The 26,883-nt window shown below is 37.4% G+C and overlaps 1 protein-coding gene across 15 annotated transcripts in view; it reads right to left on the bottom strand.

The window, feature by feature from the left end:
• NMU (neuromedin U) overlaps nt 1-26,883 on the bottom strand; it is a 195,179-nt gene that overhangs the window by 104,975 nt on the left and 63,321 nt on the right. For 7 of the 15 annotated variants that reach the window (XM_078068674.1, XM_078068670.1, XM_078068675.1 and 4 more), the window contains one exon: nt 6,075-6,135. The exons of the other annotated variants lie outside the window; for them this stretch is intronic. In XM_078068674.1, coding sequence (XP_077924800.1) covers nt 6,075-6,078 — 4 coding nt within the window. In that variant the 5' untranslated portion in view covers nt 6,079-6,135. The remainder of the gene's footprint in view (nt 1-6,074; nt 6,136-26,883) is intronic. 15 annotated transcript variants of the gene reach the window in all.

Genomic DNA, 26,883 nt, shown 5'->3' on the forward strand with positions numbered 1-26,883 from the left:
CCTGTGCATGCCAAAGTTTGCATCCCCTGTAAGAGCAAATGCAATTAGAAATAAGAGGCTTAATTCTCCCTGTTGAAAACAAGGGAAGAGATTTCCCTTGCTTCTCTTTTCTCAGGTCATTTACTTTAGAAAACTTTTAAGTGTAAGTACTTTCTCCTCTCTTTGAAATGTATACAAATCCCTTTGAAGACTAAATCAGCCTTTTTTTGCTGTGTGACCCCGTAATGTCTAGAAAGACCTGCGAGTCATCAAGAGAGAGACCACTCCTGTCTCCCAGTTTCTGCGGGAAGGTAGGAGTCTAAATTCAGTGGGGCCTTGTTCCAGGTTGCAAAACTACATCCTGTCATAAAGAGAAGTTTGTTTTCCTCCTGGATAAAGTCAACACAGATGGCCAGTCCAATTACCAGGTAAAACGAGTATGAACTACGTGTGCCAAAGGTGCTGCCGAGTCCTCTTACTTGACAAGACATTGTTTATCTGGAAAACATGCACATAATTTGTTGTATCTGCTTGGTTATATGTCAGGGTGAGATTTCTTTCGGTCTTGGCCATGTCTTAGCGGATTGCCTGTGATACACGTGACATACTGGTTTAAGGCTTATTCAATAACAAAACTGTTTTCTCTCTTTCCTACACCTGTGGTGAGGTTTTCTGGGTTGGGAGAAGAGTTTGCTTTTAATTCTATTGCCCCAGCACCTCTCAGGAGCCATCAGGGTAGGAAGCTCCAAGCTACTAGCTCCGGGCTGAAAAGGTACAACAAAAGTTAACTCCCTGAACTCGAAGCCACATCCCCCCAGTGGTAAAAGTTCAACCTCTAAGTGGCTAAGAAGGCTTAAGCACAAACTTTGACAAACTTTGTTCTTTTTCAAGATTGTTTTGGCTATTCTGAGTCCTTGGAATCTCTCAAGGAGATTTTGAAAACGACCCTAAGCAAAGCACCTATATTAGGGGATGATCTTATAACCTCAAACCTAACAGGACGTCAGCAAACACAGTTTGCACAGTAAATTTTAAAATAGTTTTAAAAACTACTTGCTTTGCTTATGAATGAGAAAACATTTACTCTCCCAGGAAGCTCTCTCTTTCTTCACTGCCTGTGCAAACCTTTTCCATTCATTAAGATTCAGTTCACATTCTCTCTGACCACTCCAGGTCACATTACTGCCCTTCCCTGAACAGTTACTTATCTACCATTTATATAAGGCAACAGAGTACTTATTTACATGTGGTTTTATTCTCAAATTGTGGCAGCAAAATTCCTCAAGGTTAGAAACAATGTCATAATCTTTTTTTTTTTTAATTCTTACCTGCTTTAATTTGAAACATCAATCTACATTTATTGGATTGAATACTACTCTTTAAAGTTTTTCTCAAACCTTGAGATACATTTATACCTTAAATAAATTAAAGAAAAAAATACATTTTCTTAGTTAGACAATCTAGTATAATGTTGGGCACAACGGTATGCGACTGACATCTTTGTTAAATTTAATTAGGAGGTGAGGGGTTACAGCCTAATATCCTGAACATTTTTCCTTGTGCCAGGCAAATGACCTTGGTGCTTTGCATGAATAATTTTATGTAATTAAATGTAATAAAATGTGAATCACATGTTAACATTATTACACGTTTGGGAGGTGAAAATAAGATATATTATTTTTATCAACTTATAAATGTTGGTTAAACTGATTTAACTACATAAGAGTCTATTCCTCAGAGTCCTAAATTACTGTCTTGACCCACCCCATCACCATAAAAATCTCAAACTTAAAATATTCAGTATATTTTATAATATTGCTAAGAATATTCTCCAATAATTTATAGTGATAAGTATTTTTTAAATATACTTACAAAAATTATCATAAGCATCTAAAAATGCTTTCATTTTATGCATTTAAATTATGCCATGGAATAAATAATAATTTACTGCAAAACAATTATTTTATCTCTTTCTGTGGTGTCTTCCCTTGTACCTGAGAGTTTGCTTTATTCATATTAAATTCACATGACTGTCAAAATATTTAACTGTGGATGCCAGAAATATTTTTCAGATCAGGGCAAATAGTTAGTGGAATTTTTTTTATTATTTTTCTACAAAAATAGTTACTGGAAAATATTTGCTAAAAATATTCATTGTGAAATGTGGTAGAATGATTTAATGTTGGAACCACAGCTTTAACTCAAATACTGTTGGCATCAGTAAGTACATGAGTCATTAAGTGGAATAAAAAAGGTATAGCACTTATCATTCTTGAATTATTAAAAAGATTTTAGAAAGATACAAATTTAAACAAAGTAGCTTATAGTATACTTGTATGCCTCATAATATTTGGCACATTGTAACAATAAGTGGAAACTTTTTTTTTAATCACATTACTGTATGTATGACTGTCAACATTTCCAATGGTGAGATTTAATGAGTGATGGGGATAAGTTACTTGTATGTTAGTCTTTTGTAACAGGCTCAACTATCACATATTTTAAATATTGACTCATGCATCTACCTATCATCTGGATCTCTGCCTTTATGTTCACATGGTATTCTCCCTGTGTGAGTGCCTGTCTCCAAATTTCCCCTTTTCATAAGGACACCAGTCATATTGAATTAGGGCCCACTCTAATAATCTCATTTTAACTTCATTACCACTATAAAGACTCTACATCCAAATAAGGTCATATTCTGAGATACTGGGGGTTAGGACTTCAATGTATAAATTTGAGGGGACCACAATTCAACCAATAACACTAGGATTATTGCCACTAGTAAAGCTTTCTGGATTTCCCAAATATCCTTGAATTTCATAAATGTCTTTCATACCAAGTATCTTTCATGCCAAGTCTATAAAATATTTTCATTAGTAATACCTCTAATTAAAGATAAGTATCTTAATTCAGTAAGTAAACAATTGAGATTTAGCATATCAATTCAAGGAGATAGTTATTAATCTAGTATAATTACTTTATGGGCACTAGTGGGGATAAATGCTCATCCAAGCTGTGGCATTGTGGAAAGACTTGCGGGCTGGAAGTTAGGAAATGCAGAACCAGGTCCTAACTCTGACATTCACTCACCAAGGGACCATTTACCATCTAGACTGCCACTGCCTCTTCTCATGGAGTTTATATGGTCTCTAAATTACAGAACATTCTCTGATTCCTATTCTATTTGTACTATTCTTTCCTATCCCCACACACCAGTATGAGCAACAGAGGTAATGACATAAATAGACAAGCAAATTTGCAGCATCCGCTGACAGACAGATTTTTAGAAGTGGAAGACTTTTATCTACTGCCCTCATTTAACAGACAAGAAAATGGAGGCCTCAGGAGGTTAAGTGACTAGTCCTAAGGCACTTATAACATCATTCCTAGCTTGAATGACTTCAAAGGGGCAGCGGTCCTTAAATTGAATCCACAGACCTAGGGGTCCCCATGGATGAACTTCAAAGGTCTATATACCTCTTGAGAGTTTGTGTGCAAAAACTGGTGTGAATATGCATGTATATATTTCATTTTTTTTTCTGTTGGAAGGAGTCCTTAGCCTTCACCAAATTCTCAAAAGGATCTACTTTGTTCAAATAAATCCTTAGCTCCTATGCTTCAATGCTTGGCATATAAGAGATAATTGGTAGCCATTAGTTGACTTATGTACACTGAATTCTTAACCAAGAAAAAGTTAATAACCACTGAAATAGAATAAAGTAGAATACAGTCATTCTCTGGAAATGATCCTCACTGTCTCCTGTTCTCATAATGTTCTCATAATGCTCCACCCGTGTGGAGTCTTTCATCGCCCTGCAGTTCCAAGTCCTAGATGAATTATGCAATATGTGCTTGTCTACTAAACCAATTAAGAAAGATATTTAAATCACAATTTCATCTCCTTTAGGAAATTATCCATCTTTTTATTTAACTTTACTATTCTATTTAATTAACAAGGGTTTAATGGTAGTTAATAAATGATATATTAATTAATTTAGGGAATTACTTTGTTATTTCAATTAATCTTAATTAATTAATTAATCTTAATTCAAATTTTTAAATGCCTGTAATTTTCATTGGTTCCATCAAGTAAATCTGAATCTACATTCAATTAAATCTGAGTTACCTTACTTTGCCATTAGTCCAAGTACTAGAGAAAATCCCCAGAGTATTCAGGACATGTGCTGGAACAATTATCAAAACAGGACTTTGAAAAAGGCAGGGTAATGCCTTAGGCACAAGGCATGTGGTATTATAAGCAGAGAGCAGCAACACCATAGATTAGGTGCTCAATAAATATTTGACAAATCAATGAAAGAAAGAAGTAGCTAATGCTCCCAAAAGGACAGAAGACCCTCTTGAACAGGTGATAGGACATCCATCAGTGGATGATGGAGGGTGATGTAATGGTTGAATCTCTATCAGAAAGAGCATGTGGTATTGTGGGACATTAATAAATGGCACCAAGTTAATGATGATCAATGTGGACATCAAATACAACTATCTGTATATAGTTATTAAACATTTCTTTTTGGTGATTTATTACTAAGAACTTGCAAATATGGAAGCAACCCAAAGTTCCAGAATGGGGCCTCAAGACAGAGGAAGTATAATACTCTGCAAGAAGCAGGCCAGGCCATTTGTGCTGCTGATGTGTATGATAATGAGTTACATTTTTCTTAAAAACCTACAAATGTTATTTGCAATAATTTATACTCTTCAGAAGCATTTACAAGTGATGATTCACTTTGTCAATGAAGATTAAAAGCTGTCTTCTTTACAAAATTAGGTCTTACTCATACTTGTTCCCCAATTCCAACAAAGAGTAGCTGCTTAAGAAATGACTGGATTTACACTTATAAATTTATTTATACTTATTTATTTATATACTTATAAACACTCTTTATTAAATATACTTACTTATGCTTTATTAAATATACTTATTTATACTTTATTAAATATACCTATTTAATAAAGAGTGTTATTAAATATAATCAAGAAAGATCCTACAAAATCTTGCTATTCATCTTATCTAGCTTGCTAGACTACCCTGTATCACAAAGAGTGGATTTCTCATCTTAGAAACTTCCCAAAAGAGTAAATTATCAGTTTAACATCTAGGTACCATCTAAAAATTAAAGAAATTAACACAGGAATTCTAGGTACTCCCTTGGTGAGTGCCAAGACAATAAGGATCTTCCTGTCTTTATACCCCCTGGAACAAAGATCCTTGATATTTTAGAGAGAAAAGAATCAGACTTTCAATGAGACATCAAATTTAAACCATTTATCTTATCTGAAGCTGACATTTCTTTGTGTTGAGTGTTATTTTCCTAGCAGCTGAGAATGAAGTCTTGGCAGAAACTGTGGATGCTCGAATAAGGTATTTTGTTGTTGCAAATTCTATTTTAAACTTATTCACATTATGACCCATTCCTTAGGTGGAAGACAAGGCACTTCTTGAAATGATGTTGTAGAAGGATATTTAATAAAAAAAGAAATGCCCGTTTTAATTTTTTTCTTTTTTATGGGATATTGAAAAAGATTTTATGTAATTAATAAAAACAAATATAATATGGTAGATATAAATTGCAGAATTGTGGACTGCAATTCAGAAATACATTCCAATATTTGTGCAACATCATTACACAAATATTCTTACTTTCTAAACTTCTTACAGCTACATCAAGAGTTGTTCTTGGTGGAAGAACAGTATGGAAATTTTTCAGGGTGGAAGAACCTGTCTTAATGACCACAGGAACGTATGGATATTTCCTCATAGTTAATCCGAGCAATTGCCAGCAACAACCCTAAAAAAAGACTATGGATAGCTGAGTATGAAAAAACGTGAAGTTCTTAAATGCACCATCTTCTATACTAACATATAAAGATTATTTAACTTACAACTTCAAAAAGGAGTTGATACTACTGAATCATTTCAGGTCACTGGGTAACCTGTGGTCAGGTTCAACTAGCCCCCTAGCTCTAGAGTCCATCACAAATATGAAAGTCATTTAGAGTATTTAATCATCGATTGTAGCTCTCTGCCAGAATTTTAACTGAAAAAGTTAATGCTTCTGTTGTGTACTTACACATGTGATGAATACAAGGAAATGAGAATTTAAGTTGTCAGAGATGATAGTTTTCCTGGCCCTGAAAGAAAAGAGGGTGTGGAATTCAGAGACCACTGAGAAAATTTATTTATTCATATAAAAATTATGACTATTGTGTGCTAGGCAAAGATAAAATGAGCAAGGCAGAGATAATCGCTAATTGTATGGAGTGACATATTTTCTCCCCACAGGTAATTTCTGAGCATCTTCTATGTATCAACATTGTAGATTTGGTGGTGGTGGGAGAGTGGGGGAGGGGAGGACCCATAGTGCCTAGTCTTGAAAAGCAACAATAAAATCTATTTGTGGTAGAGATATTGAGGACACACAGCATTAAAAAAATAAAAGGAGACAACTACAAGATATTATTTAAGTAAACGTTGCAGTGGCCTAGCCGAATCATTATTTAAGAGTAAGATTATTTAAGTAGAGAAGTTAGACTTCAGTGCTCTGACACATATTTCCTTTCTGTGGGTGTCTGGGAGGCTCCCCGGCACCCTCCTGAGGTCTCCCTTTGACATTCACCATCCACAGCCTCAGAGTCAATCCAAGGCCAAATAACTACAGTAATTTGATAAACTAATTTCTACTAAAGTGTCATGGGAAATCGTTTAGGGTATTCTCCTAAATAAAAAATAAGAATTTTAACTTCAGCCCTGTGGAAACACGGAATAACAACAATGCCTTGTATTCTCATTGTGCTAAGTTATTCAAACCTCAGTGCATGTTAGTGTGTCAGGCAGTAAAGGGCTATGAAGATGAGTAAGATGCTAACCCCATCTATGGGGGGCCTCATTGCTGTCCTCAGCTATTCATATCTGAAGCCAACACCTCTATAACTAACTTGTATTGATGTTAATTTCCCTGTTAATTGGTTGTTTCCATTTATTCTACTTTGTATGTGTCATATTTGGTTGTTTCACCTGTTACATTCCAACTTCCTTAGGAGCATCCCATCTCCTTAAAATCAGAAACCATGTCCTCCAGTCTTTTAGTCTTTTTTTTTTTTTTTTAACTCTCTTTATTCCATCTCCCCAGTCCCCAAGACAGTACGTTTTAAGCTATGGCTTTCTATCAATTAACAGATCATGAAAGCAATTTGTGTTGATAGGAGTATCAACATCTTTATTTAATTTTTTAAAAGATTTTTTACTTTTAAGTAATCTCTATACCCAACGTGGGGCTCGAACCCACAACCCCAAGATCAAGAACCGCTTGCTCCACTGACCAAGCCAGCCAGGCTCCCATCCTATCAACATCTTTAAATGAAATAGAATAGAACCTAAGAGAAATGAAAATTCCAGAGTGCCTCACCCAAGGTGAACGTAAAGATCTTTGTAGAACTCTGACACAGTGAGGGCTGTGTGTCAGTGTGTGTTAGGCTAAGATATAAAATGTAGTTCTTACTAAATTGTGGTCAGAACACTTGGGAAACATGGTCAGGTATTTAATAAATATTTGCCTGAAACCTTTTACAAATTTATTTGGATCCCCCTAGCAGTTGCTCCCAGGTTCCTGGCTTATTTCCCTTTGGCTTTGGCTGGTGGTTTCCCGTGTTGGTTCCAAGCATCACCTGATGACCTCCCAGTTTCGACTCTGCCTGCTCCTTGGATCATAGGCTGACCCCTGCACACTCTCATCTATATCAACCCAGCACGGTGGATGCCTCTTGACACCCTTCCCCCACCCCTGCACTATACCAGATGCAACGTTGCCCCAAGAAAAAGCCCAAAAATGATGCTGGCAAAGCTCCTGGTATACATAAATGCATACACTTGACTCTTTTGGGGGGCAGGGTCTAATATCTTCTTTCTATGTTAAAATAAAGACTTTACTATATACAGGGGAGAAGACTCAGGAAATTAACAGTTTTTAGAGCTGCCTAGGAGTAAAACTCTAATTCATGGAGGAGCACTTAAACTTATGATCTTAAATTAGCAACTCAGTCAAATTTTGAAACTAGAGCAGCAAAAAAATCAGCATTTTTGAAGAAATAAGTCCTGTGAGAGAAAAATTCTAATTACTAGTTATTATCTGAGGTGATAGTTATTATAATAAAAATACTATTTTAAAAGGTCAATTAGAATCAAAATTATACTGCAATTATACTTTTCCTTATTCTTGCTTCATACATAAAGATATAAATTGAAAATTAAATTAAGTATTCTTATATTTTTAAAAAAATTCCTAATGCAAATGTTTTGCTTTTAAAATGGCCTAGAATGGACTTTCCTCTACAATTATTTTGGTCAAAATACAGAAACTAGGTACTGATTCGGGGGAAATCTGTAGCTTTTTACATTGCTATGATAATAATCTACATTTTCACATATTTGTACAGTCATAACATTCTACCCATAGTTTGCCCTGGAGCCATAAATGACTATGTTGGTGCCATCAGTTGTTCTTATGACATCTGGAAAATGATCATTATCTTATTTGCTGCCATTTAGCCAATGTAGAGAAAACAACTTATAAAGGCTGTTTCTTTTACAAGAGGCAGCTGTAACTTGAGGAAAAACTGCCAAGGATTCCTTTTACTGGATAATCTATATTAAGTACACACAAGCTGGAATGGAGATTCCATGGAAAAATTGAGGGAAACCCTGTCTCCCCAGCATAACTATATGAATGGTCCTACTGCCTTGGCTTGGAAACCACTGAACCTTGAAGAAAGCTTGGTGAGGAGCTACCAAGGTATCTATGAAGTCAGAAAGGAAGTCCTTGAATAAAAAATACTAGCACAGTTGAGAATACACTGTTGCCCATTTTCTAGCATCAGTACTAGTAAGAGTGTGTAAATCAGTGAGAAGATAGGTAGGTAGGGGGCTAACTTACTAATACCAAACCTCTAGTGATGGTTTGAAGCTGATCCCTGAGTGCTTCTGAGGGTTGAACTGGTCTATAAGTCACAGCTCTGCCCTGACTCAGTTCTGCATTCCAGGAGAGCAGAGACTAGCATGTGGGACATGGCAAGTATCCACTAAATGTTTGTAACAATTGGCTTCATCTTATAGACCTATCTTTGTTCTCCTTTCATTACCATTTTCTCATTTATTTCCTATTTCTTCTATAGGTTTCCTTCATGGAAGGGACAGGAAGGATTATAAATAAATACTACAAAAAGAGAAGTGAAATGCTATTAAAGGTAAAAGGAAGAATGTAAATAGTGAGTGCCATAGAGGACTTATAAACCAATGTGCTATGGGGTCTCAAAGGATGTAGAAGTCACACACAGACAGAGCATCCAGGTGAGGTTTCATGAAGAAGTGATTTTGACATGGTTATAAGCAATGCAAAGGAGTGTGACCAGCAGAGAGGATTCTGAAAGATGTAGACAGCCAAGTGTAGTTCATTCAATAAATTTTACTCAGTGATTTACTGATTCTAAAAGAGAAGCTTAGAATGCAAACCCTGACAATATAACCTGTAGTATCGGCATAAACAACAGTGAACCAGAAAGTCTATCTTTTCTTTTGGCCATGAAGAGAATAATGAGAGATTCCTCTTGAGAGAGGAAAACAAATTTATCAGAATTTAGAAAGATACTCCAGGCTATTATCTGAATTTTTAAAAAGCATCTGTAATTTCTATTATTCATCTTACAGTTGTCTTAGTCTATTCAGGCTGCTATAATAGAGTATCATAGACTGGGTGGCTTATAAACAACACAAATTATTTCTCACAGTCTGGAGCCTGGAAAGTCCAAGATCAAGGTGCCAGTAGATTCAGTGTTTGGTAAGGACCCACTACCTTGTTCACATAGGCCATGTTTTTTGCTGCGTGGAATGGGGAAACTCTGATCTCTTGAGCACCTTATAAGGGTACCATTTCTATCCATGAGGACTCTACTCTCATGACCTAATACCTCCCAAAGGCCTCTACACACCATCACATTAGGGATTAGGTTTCAACATATGAATTTGGAGGGAGGGGAGAGACACAAACATTCAGTCTATAAAAATGATCAAAGTCAAATTGTATTACTTTCCAGTCTAACAGTTACTACTCTTGGTCCAATAGAACCCACTTATCATCTCCTTATATCTCATGCTCACCTCCACCTGACTGCTTGAACCTCACCTGAAAGTAATGTCCACTTCTAGGACATCTTCTGAGGTTGCAGAAAACTAAGGCTGTCTTGTGAGAAGGATTTCCTAGGCTTCACAGCACTACTCAAGTCCTCTGAGATTTGCCTTTACCTTATGGAGATCTGGCACATGATTATACCTGCCATGAACCTGATGAACTCCAGAGGCTGAAGCTTCAAGGACCTTCACCAGAAGCTTCACCAGACACTTTTATGTGTACACCCAAAGAATAAGGCCTTGAGGAAAAACTGGAGTCCCTTCACTGCCTGTCCAGCCTCCTTGGTGAAATTTGGTTTCCTGAGGACCATTCATTTGCCCCAGTGGCTGCCATACAGTACAAGATCCTTCTCAAGAGAGCCATCATCTGCTGCTTACCCACGAGGGTATGGCCATACCCCACGACTTCCATAGGCCGTCAGACAGGTATACCACACATGCCTAAATCTTTCATTTGCATCGAGAGAATAGGAGTTAACCACCACACTCATCTGTGGTCAGGGTGCTTGATTGATATCTTTTCTCTCAAGATCTCACCTCCTCTAGTTTCCCACAGCACTAGAGCCTTGCCTTTAATGGTGCAGTTCACTGGAGCCCTAATTTCCACACCTAGAACATGGCAGTCTTATTTCTCAAGACAGCATCTTGCTTCCTGAATCCCTTCCTGATACACTTTTTATACAACCCTTCTAAATCCTAAAAGCCCTGCTTCCCAGCCTTGTCTTGCCTCTTGAGTAAGAAAATTTTAATTCTGATTCCAGACTGGATTGCACTAAAGCAGTCTTCTCCAAAATTACTTAATCATAGTCATCAGGTGCATTCATTAAAAATACAGAATTCCAAGCCATCTCCTAGAAGTTCTGGTTCAGGACATCTGGGGTAGGGCCTGACAATGTATTTTTAACAAGTACCCTAGATGATCCCTACGAATTTTTTGGCATTTGGGAAAATACTGAATTGGGAGTTTGCTGTGCCTTTGTAGACCTGATAATTTCTAGTCTCTTTCTAGAGGGCTTGTCAACACTTTTGTCCCAATTAATTTCTCTGGTTCCAACCCCAGCCAGCCTCAGTCACACCCCTCTTTCTTACATACTCCCGGCATCTCTCACAGTCAGGGTCACCCTGACCATGACACTTCTTTTACCCAGAATGACCTCCTTGGCCTATGATTCTGTCACTTGCCTGAGAACCATCCCTACCAGAGAGCTCCTACCCATACCTCCCCAACCCCTTGGGTCAGTTTCCTTGGACAGTGTTACAGGGCCATAGCAGAAAGGAATTTTCCACACTTAATGGACATGGTGATTTTTATCTCTTCACCTTCCTCAGAGGGCACCAGCTCTTTATACCCATTACCTTCTTTTGGCCCTTGTTGGCAACTTCCTCTTTTCTGGACAGCCTGTGATGTAAGCAGCCTCTTTATAATTCTTACACTTCAATAAGAACAAAAATGCTAATTCAAAAAGATATATGCAGATATGGTGGAGTAGGAGGATCCTGAGCTCACCTCATCCCACAGATACAATGCAATAACACCCACATCAGTGTAAATAACCCAGAAAATGACCCAAAGACTGGCAGAACAGACTCTGCACAGCTAAATGTAGAGAAGAAGGCACTATGAAGACGGTAGGAAGGGCAGAGACACAGATGGGAGCCAAACTGTCTGCAGGAGGGATATCGAGAGGGGAGAGGAACAGACCTCATACTGGGCATCCCAGGCACAGAGGATCAACACTGGGAAGATGAATTCCCATAACATTTAGCTTTGAAAACCAGAATGACCTAACTTCATGAGTTCTTACAATCAATGGGGCTTAACACCTGGAACTTTAAAAATCAGTGGGCTTGGCTCTGGGAGAACCAGAGGGCAATATGAAAGTGAGTCCCCACCCTTAAAGAGATAGCACAACAAGTAGCTTGCCAAGATATAGCACAGAAGCCGCAAACTGAAAACCACCTGGGTATATGGGAGGGAGATTTGTTTACTAATATCAGAGCATGTGCTGGAGGGGCAGGGATCTTTGGGAGACTTCTCCAGAAACAAAGGAGTTGGTGGGCACCATTTCCCTCCCTGCCTGTCGCCTAGACACACAGACACTTGCAGGAACCAGAACAACCCAAATACTCTCCACCTAGCTTACTAACAGCATACTCTGACCTGTCCTTCTCTTACAGCCCCACCTCCTCCAATATACCCTTGGCAAGAGTCCATCCAAAGTAATGCCACAAGCCTGGCAGTGTGCAAGACTCCCAACAGGGACCAGCACCATTACAAAATGATTCCTACCCTGGGGAGAGGGAAGATAAACACACACACCAGTCTGACTGCAGCCCCAGCAGTGGGCTGGGGCAGACATCTGGTCTGACGGCAGGCCCCCCCACCAATGAAAACATCTCAGAGGATAACACAGGGAGAGTGATTCAGTGCTTCCACAGCTCTGACAAATGCCTGGTCTGACCCAACTCAAGTCCAGCATGGCCCCAAACTGGCCCACTAACAACATAAGGACAAAACCCTACCCACAACAGGCAAAGACAGCAATTGCAGATGACTGAAGGCAAACGTGGTTCAGCCACAATAGTAGGGTGCACATAACATACATAGGAGATACCTCTGAAGTACCAGGTTCTGGTGAACAGGGGATATTGCATTGCAGGACACTAGAGGACCTCTTCTTCATAAGGCCACTACTTTTAAGAGCAGGAGACATAGATGATGTTCCTAAACATAGAAACAGACACACAGAGAGTTAGACAAAATGAGAAGACAAAGGAATACATCCCAAATAAAAGAATAGGACAAAATCACAACAAGAGAGCTAAATGAAATGGAGATAAGTAATATGCCTGATAGAGAATTTAAAGTAATGGCCATAAAGATACTCACTGGACTTGAGAAAAGAGTGGAGGACCTCTTTTGAGACTCTCAACAAAGAAAATGTTGAAAAGAACCAGAAATGAAGAATTCAATAACTGAAATCAAAAATACACTGGAGGGTATAAACAGTAGACTAGAGGAAGTAGAACAGCTCAGCAACCTGGGGACAGAGTAATGGAAAGCAACCAAACTGAACAGGAGAGAATAAAAAGAATAATAAAAAATGGAAACAGATTAAGGGAAAGCAACAAAACCATCAACTGTAATAACATATGCATTATAGGGAGGGGAGAGAAAAGGGGGCAGAAAATGTATTTGAAGAAATAATACCTGAAAACTTACTGAATCTGGAGAAAGAAACAGAAATCCAGATCTAGGAAGGACAGAGATTCCTCAACAGAATCAATCCAAGGAGGTCCATACCAAGACATATAGTAACTAAAATGGCAAAAAGCAGTGATAAAGAGAGAATTTTAAAGGCAGCAAGAGAAAATAAAACAGTTACATACAAGGGAAATACCATAAGGCTATCAGTTGATTTTTCAGCAGGAAGTTTGCAGGCCAGAAGATAGTGGCATGATATATTCAAAGTGCTCAAAGAAAAAACTACAACCAAGAATGCTGTATCCAGCAAGGCTATCATTCAGAATAGAAGGAGAGATAGCGTTTCCCAGACAAATAAAAGTTAAATGAATTCATGAGTACTAAGCCAGCCCTACAAGAAATGTTAAAGAGGACTCTTTGAGTGGAAAGGAAAGACCATAAGCAGGAGTAAAAAAAAAAGTAGGAAGCACAAAAGCAGTAAAATTAAGTATATATATAAAAATGAGTCAAGGGGGCGCCTGGGTGGCTCAGTTGGTTAAGCGACTGCCTTCGGCTCAGGTCATGATCCTGGAGTCCCAGGATCGAGTCCTGCATCGGGCTCCCTGCTCAGCAGGGAGTCTGCTTCTTCCTCTGACCCTCCCCCCTCTCATGCTCTCTCTCTATCTCATTCTCTCTCTCAAATAAATAAATAAAATCTTTAAAAAATAAAAATAAAAAAATAAAATAAAATAAAATAAAAATGAGTCAAGGGATTCACAAAATAAAAGGATGCTAAACTATGATACCATATACCCAAACTGTGGCAGAGAGAGGAATAAAAATTTACTATTTTTAGAATTTCAAACTTAAGCAGCCATCAACTTAATACAGACTGCTATTATGCATAAGATGTTGTATATAAACCTAATGGTAACTACAAACCATTTGAGAAGAGAACAAAAGAAAGGAACAGAGAAGAACTATAAAAATAACCATAAAACAACTAACACGATAGCAAAAAATACATACCTATCAATAATTACTTTGAATATAAATAGACTAAATGCTCCAATCAAAAGACACAGGGTGATGGAATGGATAAAAAAAAAGCCAGACTGGGGTGCCTGGGTGGCTCAGTCATTAAGCGTCTGCCTTCGGCTCAGGTCATGATCCCAGGGTCCTGGGATCGAGCCCCGCATTGGGCTCTCTGCTCAGCAGGAAGCCTGCTTCTCCCTCTTCCATTCCCCCCTGCTTGTCTTCCCTCTCTCGCTGTCTCTCTCTCTGTCAAAATAAATAAATAAAATCTTTAAAAAAAAAAAAAGCCAGACCTATCTATATGGACCCAAATAGATAAAATCACAAATGAGAGAGGAAAAATAACAACCAACACCACAGAAATACAATTTATAAGAGAATATTATGAAAAACTATATGCCAACAAATTGGAAAACCTGGAAGAAATGGATAAATTCATAGAAACATATAAACTACCAAAACTGAAACAAGAACTAACAACTAACACGGTGGCAATAAATACATACTTATCAATAATTACTTTGAATGTAAATGGACTAAATGCTCCAATCAAAAGACACAGGGTGATGGAATGGATAAAAAAGTAAGACCTACCTATATGCTCCCAGAAGAGACTTGTTTCAGACCTAAAGACACATGCAGATTGAAAGTGAAGGGATGGAAAAGGGAAGTGAGAATAAAGCTGGGGTAGGAATATTTATATCAGACAAAATAGACTTTAAAACAAAGACTCTACAAAATACAAAGAAGGACACTATGTAATAATAAAGGGGACAATCCAACAAGAAGATATAACAATTGTAAATATTTATGCACCCAAGGTGGGAGCACCCAAATACATAAAGCAGCTAATAACAAACATAAAAGAAATAATCAATAGTAATACAATAATAGTAGGGGACTTCAGCACCCCACTTACATTAATGGATAGATCATACAAACAGAAAATCAACAAGAAACAGTGGCTTTGAACGATACATTAGACCAAATGGATCTAACAGATGTATTTACAACATTCTATCCTAAAACAGCAGAATATACATTTCTTTTCAAGTGCACATGGAACATTCTCTAGAATATATCACATGTTAGGCAACAAAACAAGTCTTAACAAATTCAAAAAGATCAAAGCCATACCATGCATCTTTTCTAACCACAACACTATGAAACTAGAAATCAACCACAAGAAAAAATCTGGAAAGACCACAAATACATGGAAGTTAAATAACATGCTACTAAACAATGAATGGGTCAACTAATAAAACAAAGAAGAAATAAAAAAAAAAACAGGGAGACAAATGAAAATGAAAACACAATGGTCGCAAATCTTTGGGATTCAGCAAAAGCTGTTCTTAGAGGGAAGCATATCACAATACAGGCCTACCTCAAGAAGCAAGAAAAATCTCAAATAAACTACTTAACCTTAACACCTAAGTTAAAGGCATTAGAAAAAGAACAAACAAAATTTCAAACCAGTAGAAGGAAGTAAATAGTAAAGATTAGAGCACAAGTAAATGAAATATAAACTTAAAAAAAAAACAAACCTAATAGGACAGATCAATGAAACCAGGAGCTGCTTCTTTGAAAAAATTACCAAAATTGATAAAACTCTAGCAAGACTTATAAAAAAGAAAAAAGAAAAGACCCAAATAAATAAAATCACAAATGAGAGAGGAAAAGTAACAGTCAACACCACAGAAATACAAACAGTTTATAAGAGAATATTATGAAAAACTATATGCCAACAAATTGGACAACTTAGAAGAAATGGATAAATTCCTAGAAACATATAAACTACCAAAACTGAAACAGGAAGAAATAGAAAGCTTGAACAGACCAGCAAAGAAACTAAATAACCAGCAAAGAAACTAAAGCAGTAATTAAAAATCTTTCAACAAACGAAAGTCCAGGGCCAGATGGCTTCACAGGCAAATTCTACCAAACATTTAAAGAAGAGTTAATACCTTTTCTTCTCAAACTATTCCAAAAAAATAGAAGAGGAAGGAAACCTTCCAAATTCATTCTATGAGGCCAGCATTTACCCTGATACCAAAACCAACTAAAAAACTACAAAAAAAAAAAAAAAAGAGAGAGAGAGAGAGAGAACTACAGAACAATATCCCTCATGAACATAGATGCAAAAATCCTCAACAAAAATTAGCAAACCAAATCCAACAATACATTTTATTTTATTTTTATTTTTTTTTTATTTTTTAAAGATTTTATTTATTTGACAGAGAGAGCACAAGCAGAGGGAGAGAGAGAGAGAAGCAGGCTCCCCGCTGAGCAAGGAGCCCGATGTGGGACTCGATCCCAGGACCCTGGGATCATGACCCGGGCCGAAGGCAGCCGCTTAACCGACTGAGCCACCCAGGCGTCCCTCCAACAATACATTTTAAAAAGCATTCATCACAATCAAGTGGGATTTATTTCTGGGCTGCCACTGTGGTTTCAATATTCACAAATCAATCAATGTGATACATCAAGTCAATAAGAGAATGGATACAACCCATATGATCATCTCAATAGATGCAGAAAAAGCATGTGACAAAGTGCAACATCCATTCATGATAAAAACTCTCAATAAAGTGGGTTTAGAGGTAACGTTCCTCAATATAATAAAGGTCTTATATGAAAAACACATAGCTAACATCGTACTCAATGGTGAAAAACCGAGAGCTTTTCCCCCCAAGGTCAGGAACAAGACAAGATGTCCACTCTCACCACTTTCATTCAACATAGCACTGGAAGTCTTAGCCACAGCAATTAGCCAAGAAAAAGAAATAAAACGCATCCAATTTGGTAAGAAAGAAGCAAAACTTTCACCATTTGCAGATGACATGATACTATGTATAGAAAACCCTTAAAGACCCAACAAGAAACTACTAGAACTGATACATGAATTCAGTAAGGTCGCAGGATACAAAATCAATAGGCAGAATCCATTGCATTTCTATACACTAATAATGAAGTAGAAGAAAGAGAAATTAAGAAAACAGTCTCATCTGTAATTGCACCGAAAAAAAAAAAAACAAAAAACCTAGGAATAAACTTTACCAAGGAGGTGAAAGTCCTGTACTCTGAAAGCCATAAAACATTAATGAAACAAATTGAAGATGACACAAACAAATAGAAAGATACTCCATACTCATGGACTGGGAGAACATTGTTAAAATATCCATAGTACTCAAAGCAATCTACAGATTTAATGAAACCCCTATCAAAATACAAGCAGCATTTTTCACAGAACTACAACAAATAATCCTAAAATTTTTATGGAACCACAAAACCCCGAATAGCCAAAGCAAACTTGAAAAAGAACAAAACTGGAGGTATCACAATCCCAGATTGCAAGATATACCACAAGGCTGTAGTAATGAAAATAGTATGGTCCTGGCACAAAAACAGACACACAGATCAGTAGAACAGAATAGAGAGCCCAGAAATAAACTCACAATCATATGGTCATTTTGGACAAAGGAGGCAAGAATACGAATTGGGAAAAAGACAGTCTCTTCAACAAATGGTGTTGGGAAAATGGAACAGTTACATGCAAAAGAATGAAACTGGACCACTTTCTTATGCCATATACAAAAATAAACTCAAAATGGATCAAGGACCTAAATGTTAGAGCATAAAAAGCCTAGAAGAGAGCACAGGCAGTAATTTCTCTGACATCAGCCATAAAAACATTTTTCTAGATATATTTCTGCAGACAAGGGAAAACAAAAGCAAACTATTGGGACTACATCAAAATAAAAAGCTCTTCACAGCAAAGGAAACAACCAACAAAACTAAAAGACAGCTTACTGAATAGGAGAAGGTATTTGCAAATGACATATCTGATAAGGGGTTAATATCCAAAATATATAAAAAGGTGATACAACTCAACAACAACAACAACAAAATAATCCAGTTAAAAAATGGGCAGAAGACATGAATAGGCATTTCTCCAAAGAAGACAGACAGCCAACAGGCACATGAAAAGATGTTCAACATCACTCATTATCAGGGAAATGCAAATCAAAACCACAATGAGATATCACCTCACACCTGTCAGAATGGCTAAAATTAACAACACAAGAAACAATAGGTGTTGGCGAGGATGTGGAGAAAAGGGAACCCTCCTGCACTGTTGGTGGGAATGTAAACTGGTGTAGCCACTATGGAAAACAGTATAGAGGTTTCTCAAAAACTTATAAATAGAACTACTATATGATCCAATAATTCCACTACTGGGTATTTACCCAAAGAACATGAAAATAATAATTTGAAAAGATGTATGCACCCCTATGTTTATTGCAGTATTACTTACAATAGCCAAATTATGGAAATAGCCCAAGTGTCCATTGATAAATGAATGGAAAAAGAAGATATCTGCATAAATGATATCTGCATATCATTTGCAACAACATCAATGGATTGAGAGGGTATAATACTAAGTGAGTAAGTCAGAGAAAGTCAAATACCATATGATTTCACACAAGTGTGGAATTTAATAAACAAATGAACAAAGATAAAAAGAGACAAGCCAAAAAACAGATTCTTAATAGAGAACAAACTGATGGTTACCAGAGGGGAGGTGGGTGGGGAATGGGTAAAATAGGTGAAGGGGATTAAGAGGACACATATCATGATGAGCACTGAGTAAGTATAGAATTGTTGAATCACTATATTGTACACCTGGAGCTAATATAACACTACACATTAAATTAAAATAAAAATTAAATTAAATTTAAAAACATACACATTCCATTTTTATTGCAGCATTATTTACAATAGCCAAGATATGGAAGCAACCTAAGTATCCATTAATAGATGAAATGATAAAGAAGATGTGGTGTGTGTGTGTATATACATATATAATGGAATATTACTCAGCCATCAAAAAGAATGAGAGCTTGCCATTTGTGACAACAGGGATGGACCTAGAGAGTATTATTTTAAGTGAAATAAGTCAGAAAAAGACAAATGCCATATGATTTCACTTATATGTGTAATCTCGAAAATAGAACAAGTTAACCAACAAACAGAAAGAGACTCATAAATACAGAGAGCAAACTGGTATTGCCAGAGGGGAGATGGCAGGGGGATGGGCTAAGTAGATAAAGGGGAAGAAGTATAAACTTTCTGTTATAAAATAAATAAGTCACAGAGATGAAAAGTTGCAGTAATGTTGTATGGTGTTGGATGGTAACTACATTTATTGTGGTGAGCATTATATAACATACAGACTTATCAAATCACTATTGATTTGAAACTACATATGTATGATACATATGTATGATATATTTGAACTACATATGTATGATATACATATGTATGATATATTTGTGTCAACTATACTTCAATAATTAAAACTTTTTAAAAACTATATATAAGGGACACCTTGGTGGCAGTCAGTGATCCACCAACTCTTGATTTCAGCTGGGGTCATGAGATCAAGTCCCACCTCTCCTCTGAGATCAGCCCAGAGTCTGCTTGGGATTCTTTCTCCTTCTCCCTCTGTCCCTCCTACTCATGCTCTCTCTGTCTCTCTCAAATGAATAAATAAATCTTTAAAAAAAAAACCACCAGTATATAAATATATGCTCTACCACACTGTTAAGTGTTTGCCTATATTCCCAAATAATTTTCCTAGTTGTCTAATGTATACAAGATTTGTCTTTTCAGTTTAACTATATCTAGTAATTATAATAATAATAACTTACCTGTATTTATGCAATCCATTTTGTAAACACATATAATACAATAAATATATTTAAATTTTTCTTTATAGCAATTTTCTCCCTGAGAATAGATCCCACACCCACAATTTGTTTCTTATTTTTAGTTATTCCTCACAGCACTAGAATGCACAGATACACAGTGAAGGATTTAAGGTATACCACAACTGAATGATAGGAAGAACTTGTGATCAACCTAAAAGACAAGAATGCTTGGAAATCACCTGTTTGAGGAATTTAATATGTCAACCATGAAATGTCAAAGGAGAAGAAAGTTCTGCATTTTTAGCTCCTTGGGTCATCCTAGACATCCAAGAGGTCCATTTATCAACCTACTTGATAAGTGGAAAATAAAATAGAACAAACAACTATACCCAAATTTCCCCTCCTGCCTGAAAATAACAAATGTGAAGGTTGATGAAAATCTAGAATGTGATGTGATGTTTTTCATGTTTACGCTGGCACAGATCCAAAGTGGAAGTGGCTAGTTGATTTAGGGTTAGTAAAGCAAAGGAAATCAGGAAGGAGTAAGTTCCTCTACCCAGAATTCAGCTTCTGGAGACTCCTTTTAGAAATCATGATGGTCTTCTCTGACGTACTTCCTTTTGAATCAATTGCATTTTGAAAAATAGAAAGCTCTAACAGAAAAAGTAAGGGATGGATGTGAGTTAATGAGGGAACAATCATCCACTAAGCACCTAGTACTTCCCAAGCTCTGTGCTCAGTACTTTGTGCATGCTATCTTGATTCGTCTGGACAGCACCTTATACACAAGAAAACTGAAGCTCTGGGAAGTGAGGTAACTTGTTCCAGGTCACCCAGTGGCAGAGTCAGGCTCCTAACCAAGGGTGGTCTGAGTGGAGAGACAAAGTTCTTTTCCCAATATCAAGTTACCAATTCAACTCAACCAAAGGCTATTGAGCACTTGTGTCAGGCACTGTTCCAGCACTGGGGACATGGCATAGAACACAAATAAAGTCACTGCCTGAGTGTAGAAAGTCTACATTCCAGGGGTTCCCAAATCATCATTCAGGATATTTAAGATTATTTAAGATATCTCTAGAATGTCTAGAGAGACACTGAGATAGGAATGACAATGCTAGCCAAGTTTTAAGTCAATGAGAACCCCACCCAGAGATTTTTTTATTCATTTTTATAAGGCTCTCTAGAACCAGGGTAATTTTTTTTCTTTATTTCAAAATCAATGAAGGGCAGAGAGGATATGCAGACACTGATGATATTTGAAAGGATTTGACTGATACCCATAAATGTTAATTTCATGATTCATCTGCTCCTACAATTACTCCACAACACCAAACTGTATTATATACCAGTAGACCCCAGGGTCCACTTTGGTAATTATTTCTTGTGTCATATTTAATAAAAGAAGTCATCTTCTCCATCCCACAGAGACACTCCATGTAGCTGCAATTGTAATTCTTATTCTGGCCTTCCTTTGACCCACAAATTTCCAAAGACTTTGGAGAAGAGTTTAGACTGGCCAAAATTATAAAGAAAATTGAATTTAGCAAGTCATTTCCAAGAATCTCTAAAGTTTGTTTACATAATTGAGCAATGTAGAATCATTCTTGAATATCAAACAGAAAACTTCTGCACCCACAATTTTTCCACTTTATTTATTTATTTATTTATTTATTTATTTATTTATTTATTTATTTATTATTGTTCAGGACTTTATTTTTTTTTTTAATTTCATTATGTTATGTTAGTCACCATACATCATTGGTTTTTGATGTGGTGATCCACGATCCATTGTTTTCGTATAACACCCAGTGCTCCATGCAGTACGTGCCCTCCTTAATACCCATCACCAGGCTAACCAATTACCCCTCCCCCCTCCCCTCTAAAACCCTGTTTGTTTCTCAGAGTCCATAGTCTCTCATGGTTCATCTCTCCCTCCAATTCCCACCCCCCATTTTTCCCTTCCTTCTCCTAATGTCCTCCATGCTATTCCTTATGTTCCACAAATAAGTGAAACCATATGATAATTGACTTTCTCTGCTTGACTTATTTTACTTAGCATAATCTCCTCCAGTCCCATCCATGTTGATGCGAAAGTTGGGTATTCATCCTTTCTGATGGCTGAGTAATATTCCATTGTATATATGGACCACATCTTCTTTATCCATTCATCTGTTGAAGGGTGTCTCGGCTCTTTCCACAGTTTGGCTATTGCGGACATTGCTGCTATGAACATTGGGGTGCATATGGCCATCTTTTCACTACATCTGTGTCTTTGGGGTAAATACCGAGGAGTGCAATTGCTGGGTCATAGGGTAGCTCTATTTTTAATTTTTTGAGGAACCTTCACACTGTTTTCCAAAGTGGCTGTACCAACTTGCATTCCCACCAACAGTGTAAGAGGGTTCCCCTTTCTCCACAACCTCTCCAACATTTGTTTCTTTCCCTGTCCATTTTTGCCATTCTAACTGGTGTAAGGTGGTATCTCAATGTGGTTTTGATTTGAATTTCCCTGATGGCTAATGATGATGAACATTTTTTCATGTGTCTGTTAGCCATTTGTATGTCTTCTTCAGAGAAGTGTCTTTTCATATCTTCTGCCCACTTTTTGACTTGATTATTTGTTTTTTGGGTGTTGAGTTTGAGAAGTTCTTTATAGATCTTGGATACCAGCCATTTATCTGTAGTGTCATTTGCAAATATCTTCTCCCATTCTGTGGGTTGCCTCTTTGTTTTGTTGACTGTTTCCTTTGCTGTGCAGAAGCTTTTTATCTTGATGAAGTCCCAAAAGTTCATTTTTGCTTTTGTTTCACTAGCTTTTGGAGACATATCTTGAAAGAAGTTGCTGTGGGCCATGTCAGAGAGGTTACTGCCTATGTTCTCTTCTAGGATTTTGATGGACTCCTGTCTCACATTGAGGTCTTTCATCCACTTTGAGTTTATCTTTGTGAACGGTGTTAGAGAATGGTCGAGTTTCATTCTTCTGCATGTGGCTGTCCAATTTTCCCAGCACCATTTATTGAAGAGACTGTCTTTTTTCCATTGCATGTTTTTTCCTGCTTTGTGAAAGATTATTTGACCATAGAGTTGAGGGTCCATATCTGGGTTCTCTGTTCTGTTCCATTGGTCTGTATGTCTGTTTTTGTGCCAGTACCATGCTGTCTTGGTGATCACAGCTTTGTAATATAGCTTGAAATCGGGCAATGTGATGCCCCCAGCTTTGTTTTTCTTTTTCAACATTTCCTTGGCGATTCGGGGTCTTTTCTGATTCCATACAAATTTTAGGATTGTTTGTTCCAGCACTTTGAAAAATGTCATTGGAATTTTGATCCAGATGGCATTGAAGGTATAGATTGCTCTGGGTAGCATAGACATTTTAACAACGTTTATTCTTCCGATCCATGAGCATGGAATATTTTTCCATCTTTTTGTGTCTTCTTCAATTTCTTTCATGAGTGTTCTGTAGTTCCTAGAGTATAGATCCTTTACCTCTTTGGTTAGGTTTATTCCGAGGTATCTTACGGTTTTTGGTGCTATTGTAAATGGAATCGTTTCTCTAATTTCTCTTTCTACAGTTGCATTGTTAGTGTATAAGAAAGCAACTGATTGCTGTGCATTGATTTTGTATCCTGCCACATTACTGAATTGCTGGATGAGTTCTAGTAATTTGGGGGTGGAGTCTTTTGGGTTTTCCACATAAAGTATCATGTCGTCTGCGAAGAGAGAGAGTTTGACTTCTTCTTTGCCAATTTGAATACATTTTATTTCTTTTTGTTGTCTGATTGCTGTTGCTAGGACTTCTAGTACTATGTTGAACAATAGTGGTGAGAGTGGGCATCCTTGACGTGTTCCTGATCTTAAGGGAAAGGCTCTCAGCTTTTCCCCATTGAGGATGATATTTGCTGTGGGTTTTTCACAGATAGATTTTATGAACTTGAGGAATGTTCCCCCATCCCTATACTCTGAAGATTTTTTTTTTTTTAAGATTTTATTTATTTATTTGACAGAGAGAGACACAGCGAGAGAGGGAACACAAGCAGGGGGAGTGCGAGAGGGAGAAGCAGGCTTCCCGCTGAGCAGGGAGCCCGATGCGGGGCTTGATCCCAGGACCCTGGGATCATGACCTGAGCCGAAGGCAGACGCTTAATGACTGAGCCACCCAGGCGCCCCTACTCTGAAGAGTTTTAATCAGGAAAGGATGCTGTATTTTGTCAAATGCTTTTTCTGCATCAATTGAGAGGACCATATGGTTCTTCTCCCTCCTCTTATTAATGTGTTCTATCACATTGATTGATTTGCGAATGTTGAACCACCCTTGCATCCCGGGGATAAATCCCACTTGGTCGTGGTGGATGATCTTTTTAATGTATTGTTGTATCCTATTAGCTAGGATTTTGTTGAGGATTTAGGAATCCATATTCATGAAGGATATCAGTCTGAAATTCTCCTTTTTGATGGGGTCTTTGCCTGGTTTGGGGATTAAGGTAATGCTGGCCTCATAGAATGAGTTTGGAAGTTTTCCTTCTGTTTCTATTTTTTGAAACAGCTTCAGTAGAATAGGTATTATTTCTTCTTTGAATGTTTGGTAGAATTCCCCAGGGAATCCATCAGGCCCTGGACTCTTGTTTTTTGGGAGGTTTTTGATCACTGCTTCAGTCTTGTTCCTGGTTATTGGCCTATTCAGGTTGTCAATTTCTTCCTGTTTCAGTCTTGGCAGCTTATAGGTTTCCAGGAAGGCCTCCATTTCATCCAGATTGCTCAGTTTATTGGCATATAGTTGTTGATAATAATTTCTAATAATTGTTTCTATTTCCTTGGTGTTAGTCGTGATCTCTCCCCTTTCATTCATAATTTTATTAATTTGGGTCCTTTCTCTTTTCTTTTGGATAAGTCTGGCCAGTGGTTTATTAATCTTATTAATTTCTTTCAAAGAACCAACTTCTAGTTTTGTTGATCTGATCTACTGTGTTTCTGGTTTCTAATTCCTTGATTTCTGCTCTAATTTTAATTATTTCTCTTCTAATGCGTGGCTTAGGCATCGTTTGTTGCTTTTTCTCTAGTTCTTTAAGGTGTAGAGTTAGTTGGTGAATTCGGGATTTTTCTATTTTTTTGAGTGAGGCTTGGATGGCTATGTATTTCCCCCTTAGCACCGCCTTTGCAGTATCCCATAGGTTTTGGACCGATGTGTTTTCGTTCTCATTGATTTCCATGAATTGTTTAAGTTCTTCTTTGATTTCCTGGTTGACCCAAACATTCTTGAGCAGAGTGGTCTTTAGCTTCCAAGTGTTTGAAGTTCTGCCAAATTTTTTCTTGTGATTGAGTTCCAGTTTTAGAGCATTGGGGTCTGAGAATACGCAGGGAATAATCTCAATCTTTTGGTATTGGTTGAGACCTGATTTGTGACCCTGTATGTGGTCTATTCTGGAGAAAGTTCCATGTGCGCTTGAGAAGAATGAGTATTCTGTTGTTTTAGGGTGGAATGTTCTGTAAATATCTATGAGGTCCATCTGGTCCAATGTATCATTCAAAGCTCTTGTTTCCTTGTTGATTTTCTGCTTAGATGATCTGTCCATTGCTGAGAGTGGAGTATTGAGGTCTCCTACAATTAACGTATTGTTATCAATATGACTCTTTATTTTGGTTAACAGTTGGCTTATGTAGATGGCTGCTCCCATGTTGGGGGCATAGATATTTACAGTTGTTAGATCTTCTTGTTGGATAGACCCTTTAAGAATGATATAGTGTCCTTCTGTGTCTCTAATTACAGACTTTGGTTTAAAATCTAATTTGTCTGATATAAGAATTGCTACCCCAGCTTTCTTTTGAGGTCTGCTGGCATGGAAGATGGATCTCCATCCCTTCACTTTCAGTCTGGATGTATCTTTAGGTTCAAAATGAGTCTCTTGTAGACAGCATATGGTGGGTCCTGTCTTTTTGTCCAATCTGCAACCCTGTGCCGTTTTATGGGAGTGTTTAGGCCATTCACGTTGAGAGCGATTATTGAAAGATATGAATTAATTGTCATCATGTTGCCTGTGAAGACGTTGTTTTTATAGATTGTCCCTTAAATTTCTGTTGTATATCACTCTTGGGGTCTTTCTCCTTTTATAGAACCCCCCTTAATATTTCTTGCAGGGCCGGCTTGGTGGTCACATATTCTTTCAGTTTCTGCCAGTCGTGGAAGCTCTGCATCTCTCCATCCATCCTAAATGAAAGCCTTGCCGGATAAAGTATTCTCGGCTGCATGTTCTTCTCGTTTAGTACCCTGAATATGTCTTGCCAGGCCTTTCTGGTTTGCCAGGTCTCTGTGGATAGGTCTGACGTTATTCTGATGTTCCTCCCTCTGTACGTAAGGAATCTCTTCCCCCTAACTCCCTTAAGATGGTTTCCTTGGTTCTAAGATTTGCAAGTTTTACTATTATATGCCGGGGTGTTGGCCTATTTTCCTTGATCTTAGGAGGGGTCCTCTCTGCCTCTAGGACTCGAATGTTTGTTTCATTCCCCAGATTAGGGAAGTTCTCAGCTACGATTCGCTCAAATACATCTTCTAGTCCTCTCTCGCTCTCCACTCCCTCCGGGATTCCAATTATTCTGACATTGGAACGCTTCATGGTGTCACTTATTTCTCTGATTCTATTTTCATGGATTCTGAGTTGTTTTTCCCTGGCCTCCTCTTTTCCCTTTTTATCTATTATATTGTCTTCCAGGTCGCTTATTCGCTCTTCTGCCTCACTTACCCTAGCTGTTAGATTATCTAGATTGGATTGGATCTC

Source organism: Halichoerus grypus, chromosome 3 (assembly GCF_964656455.1).
Source record: "Halichoerus grypus chromosome 3, mHalGry1.hap1.1, whole genome shotgun sequence".
Classification (NCBI taxonomy): Eukaryota; Metazoa; Chordata; class Mammalia; order Carnivora; family Phocidae; genus Halichoerus; species Halichoerus grypus.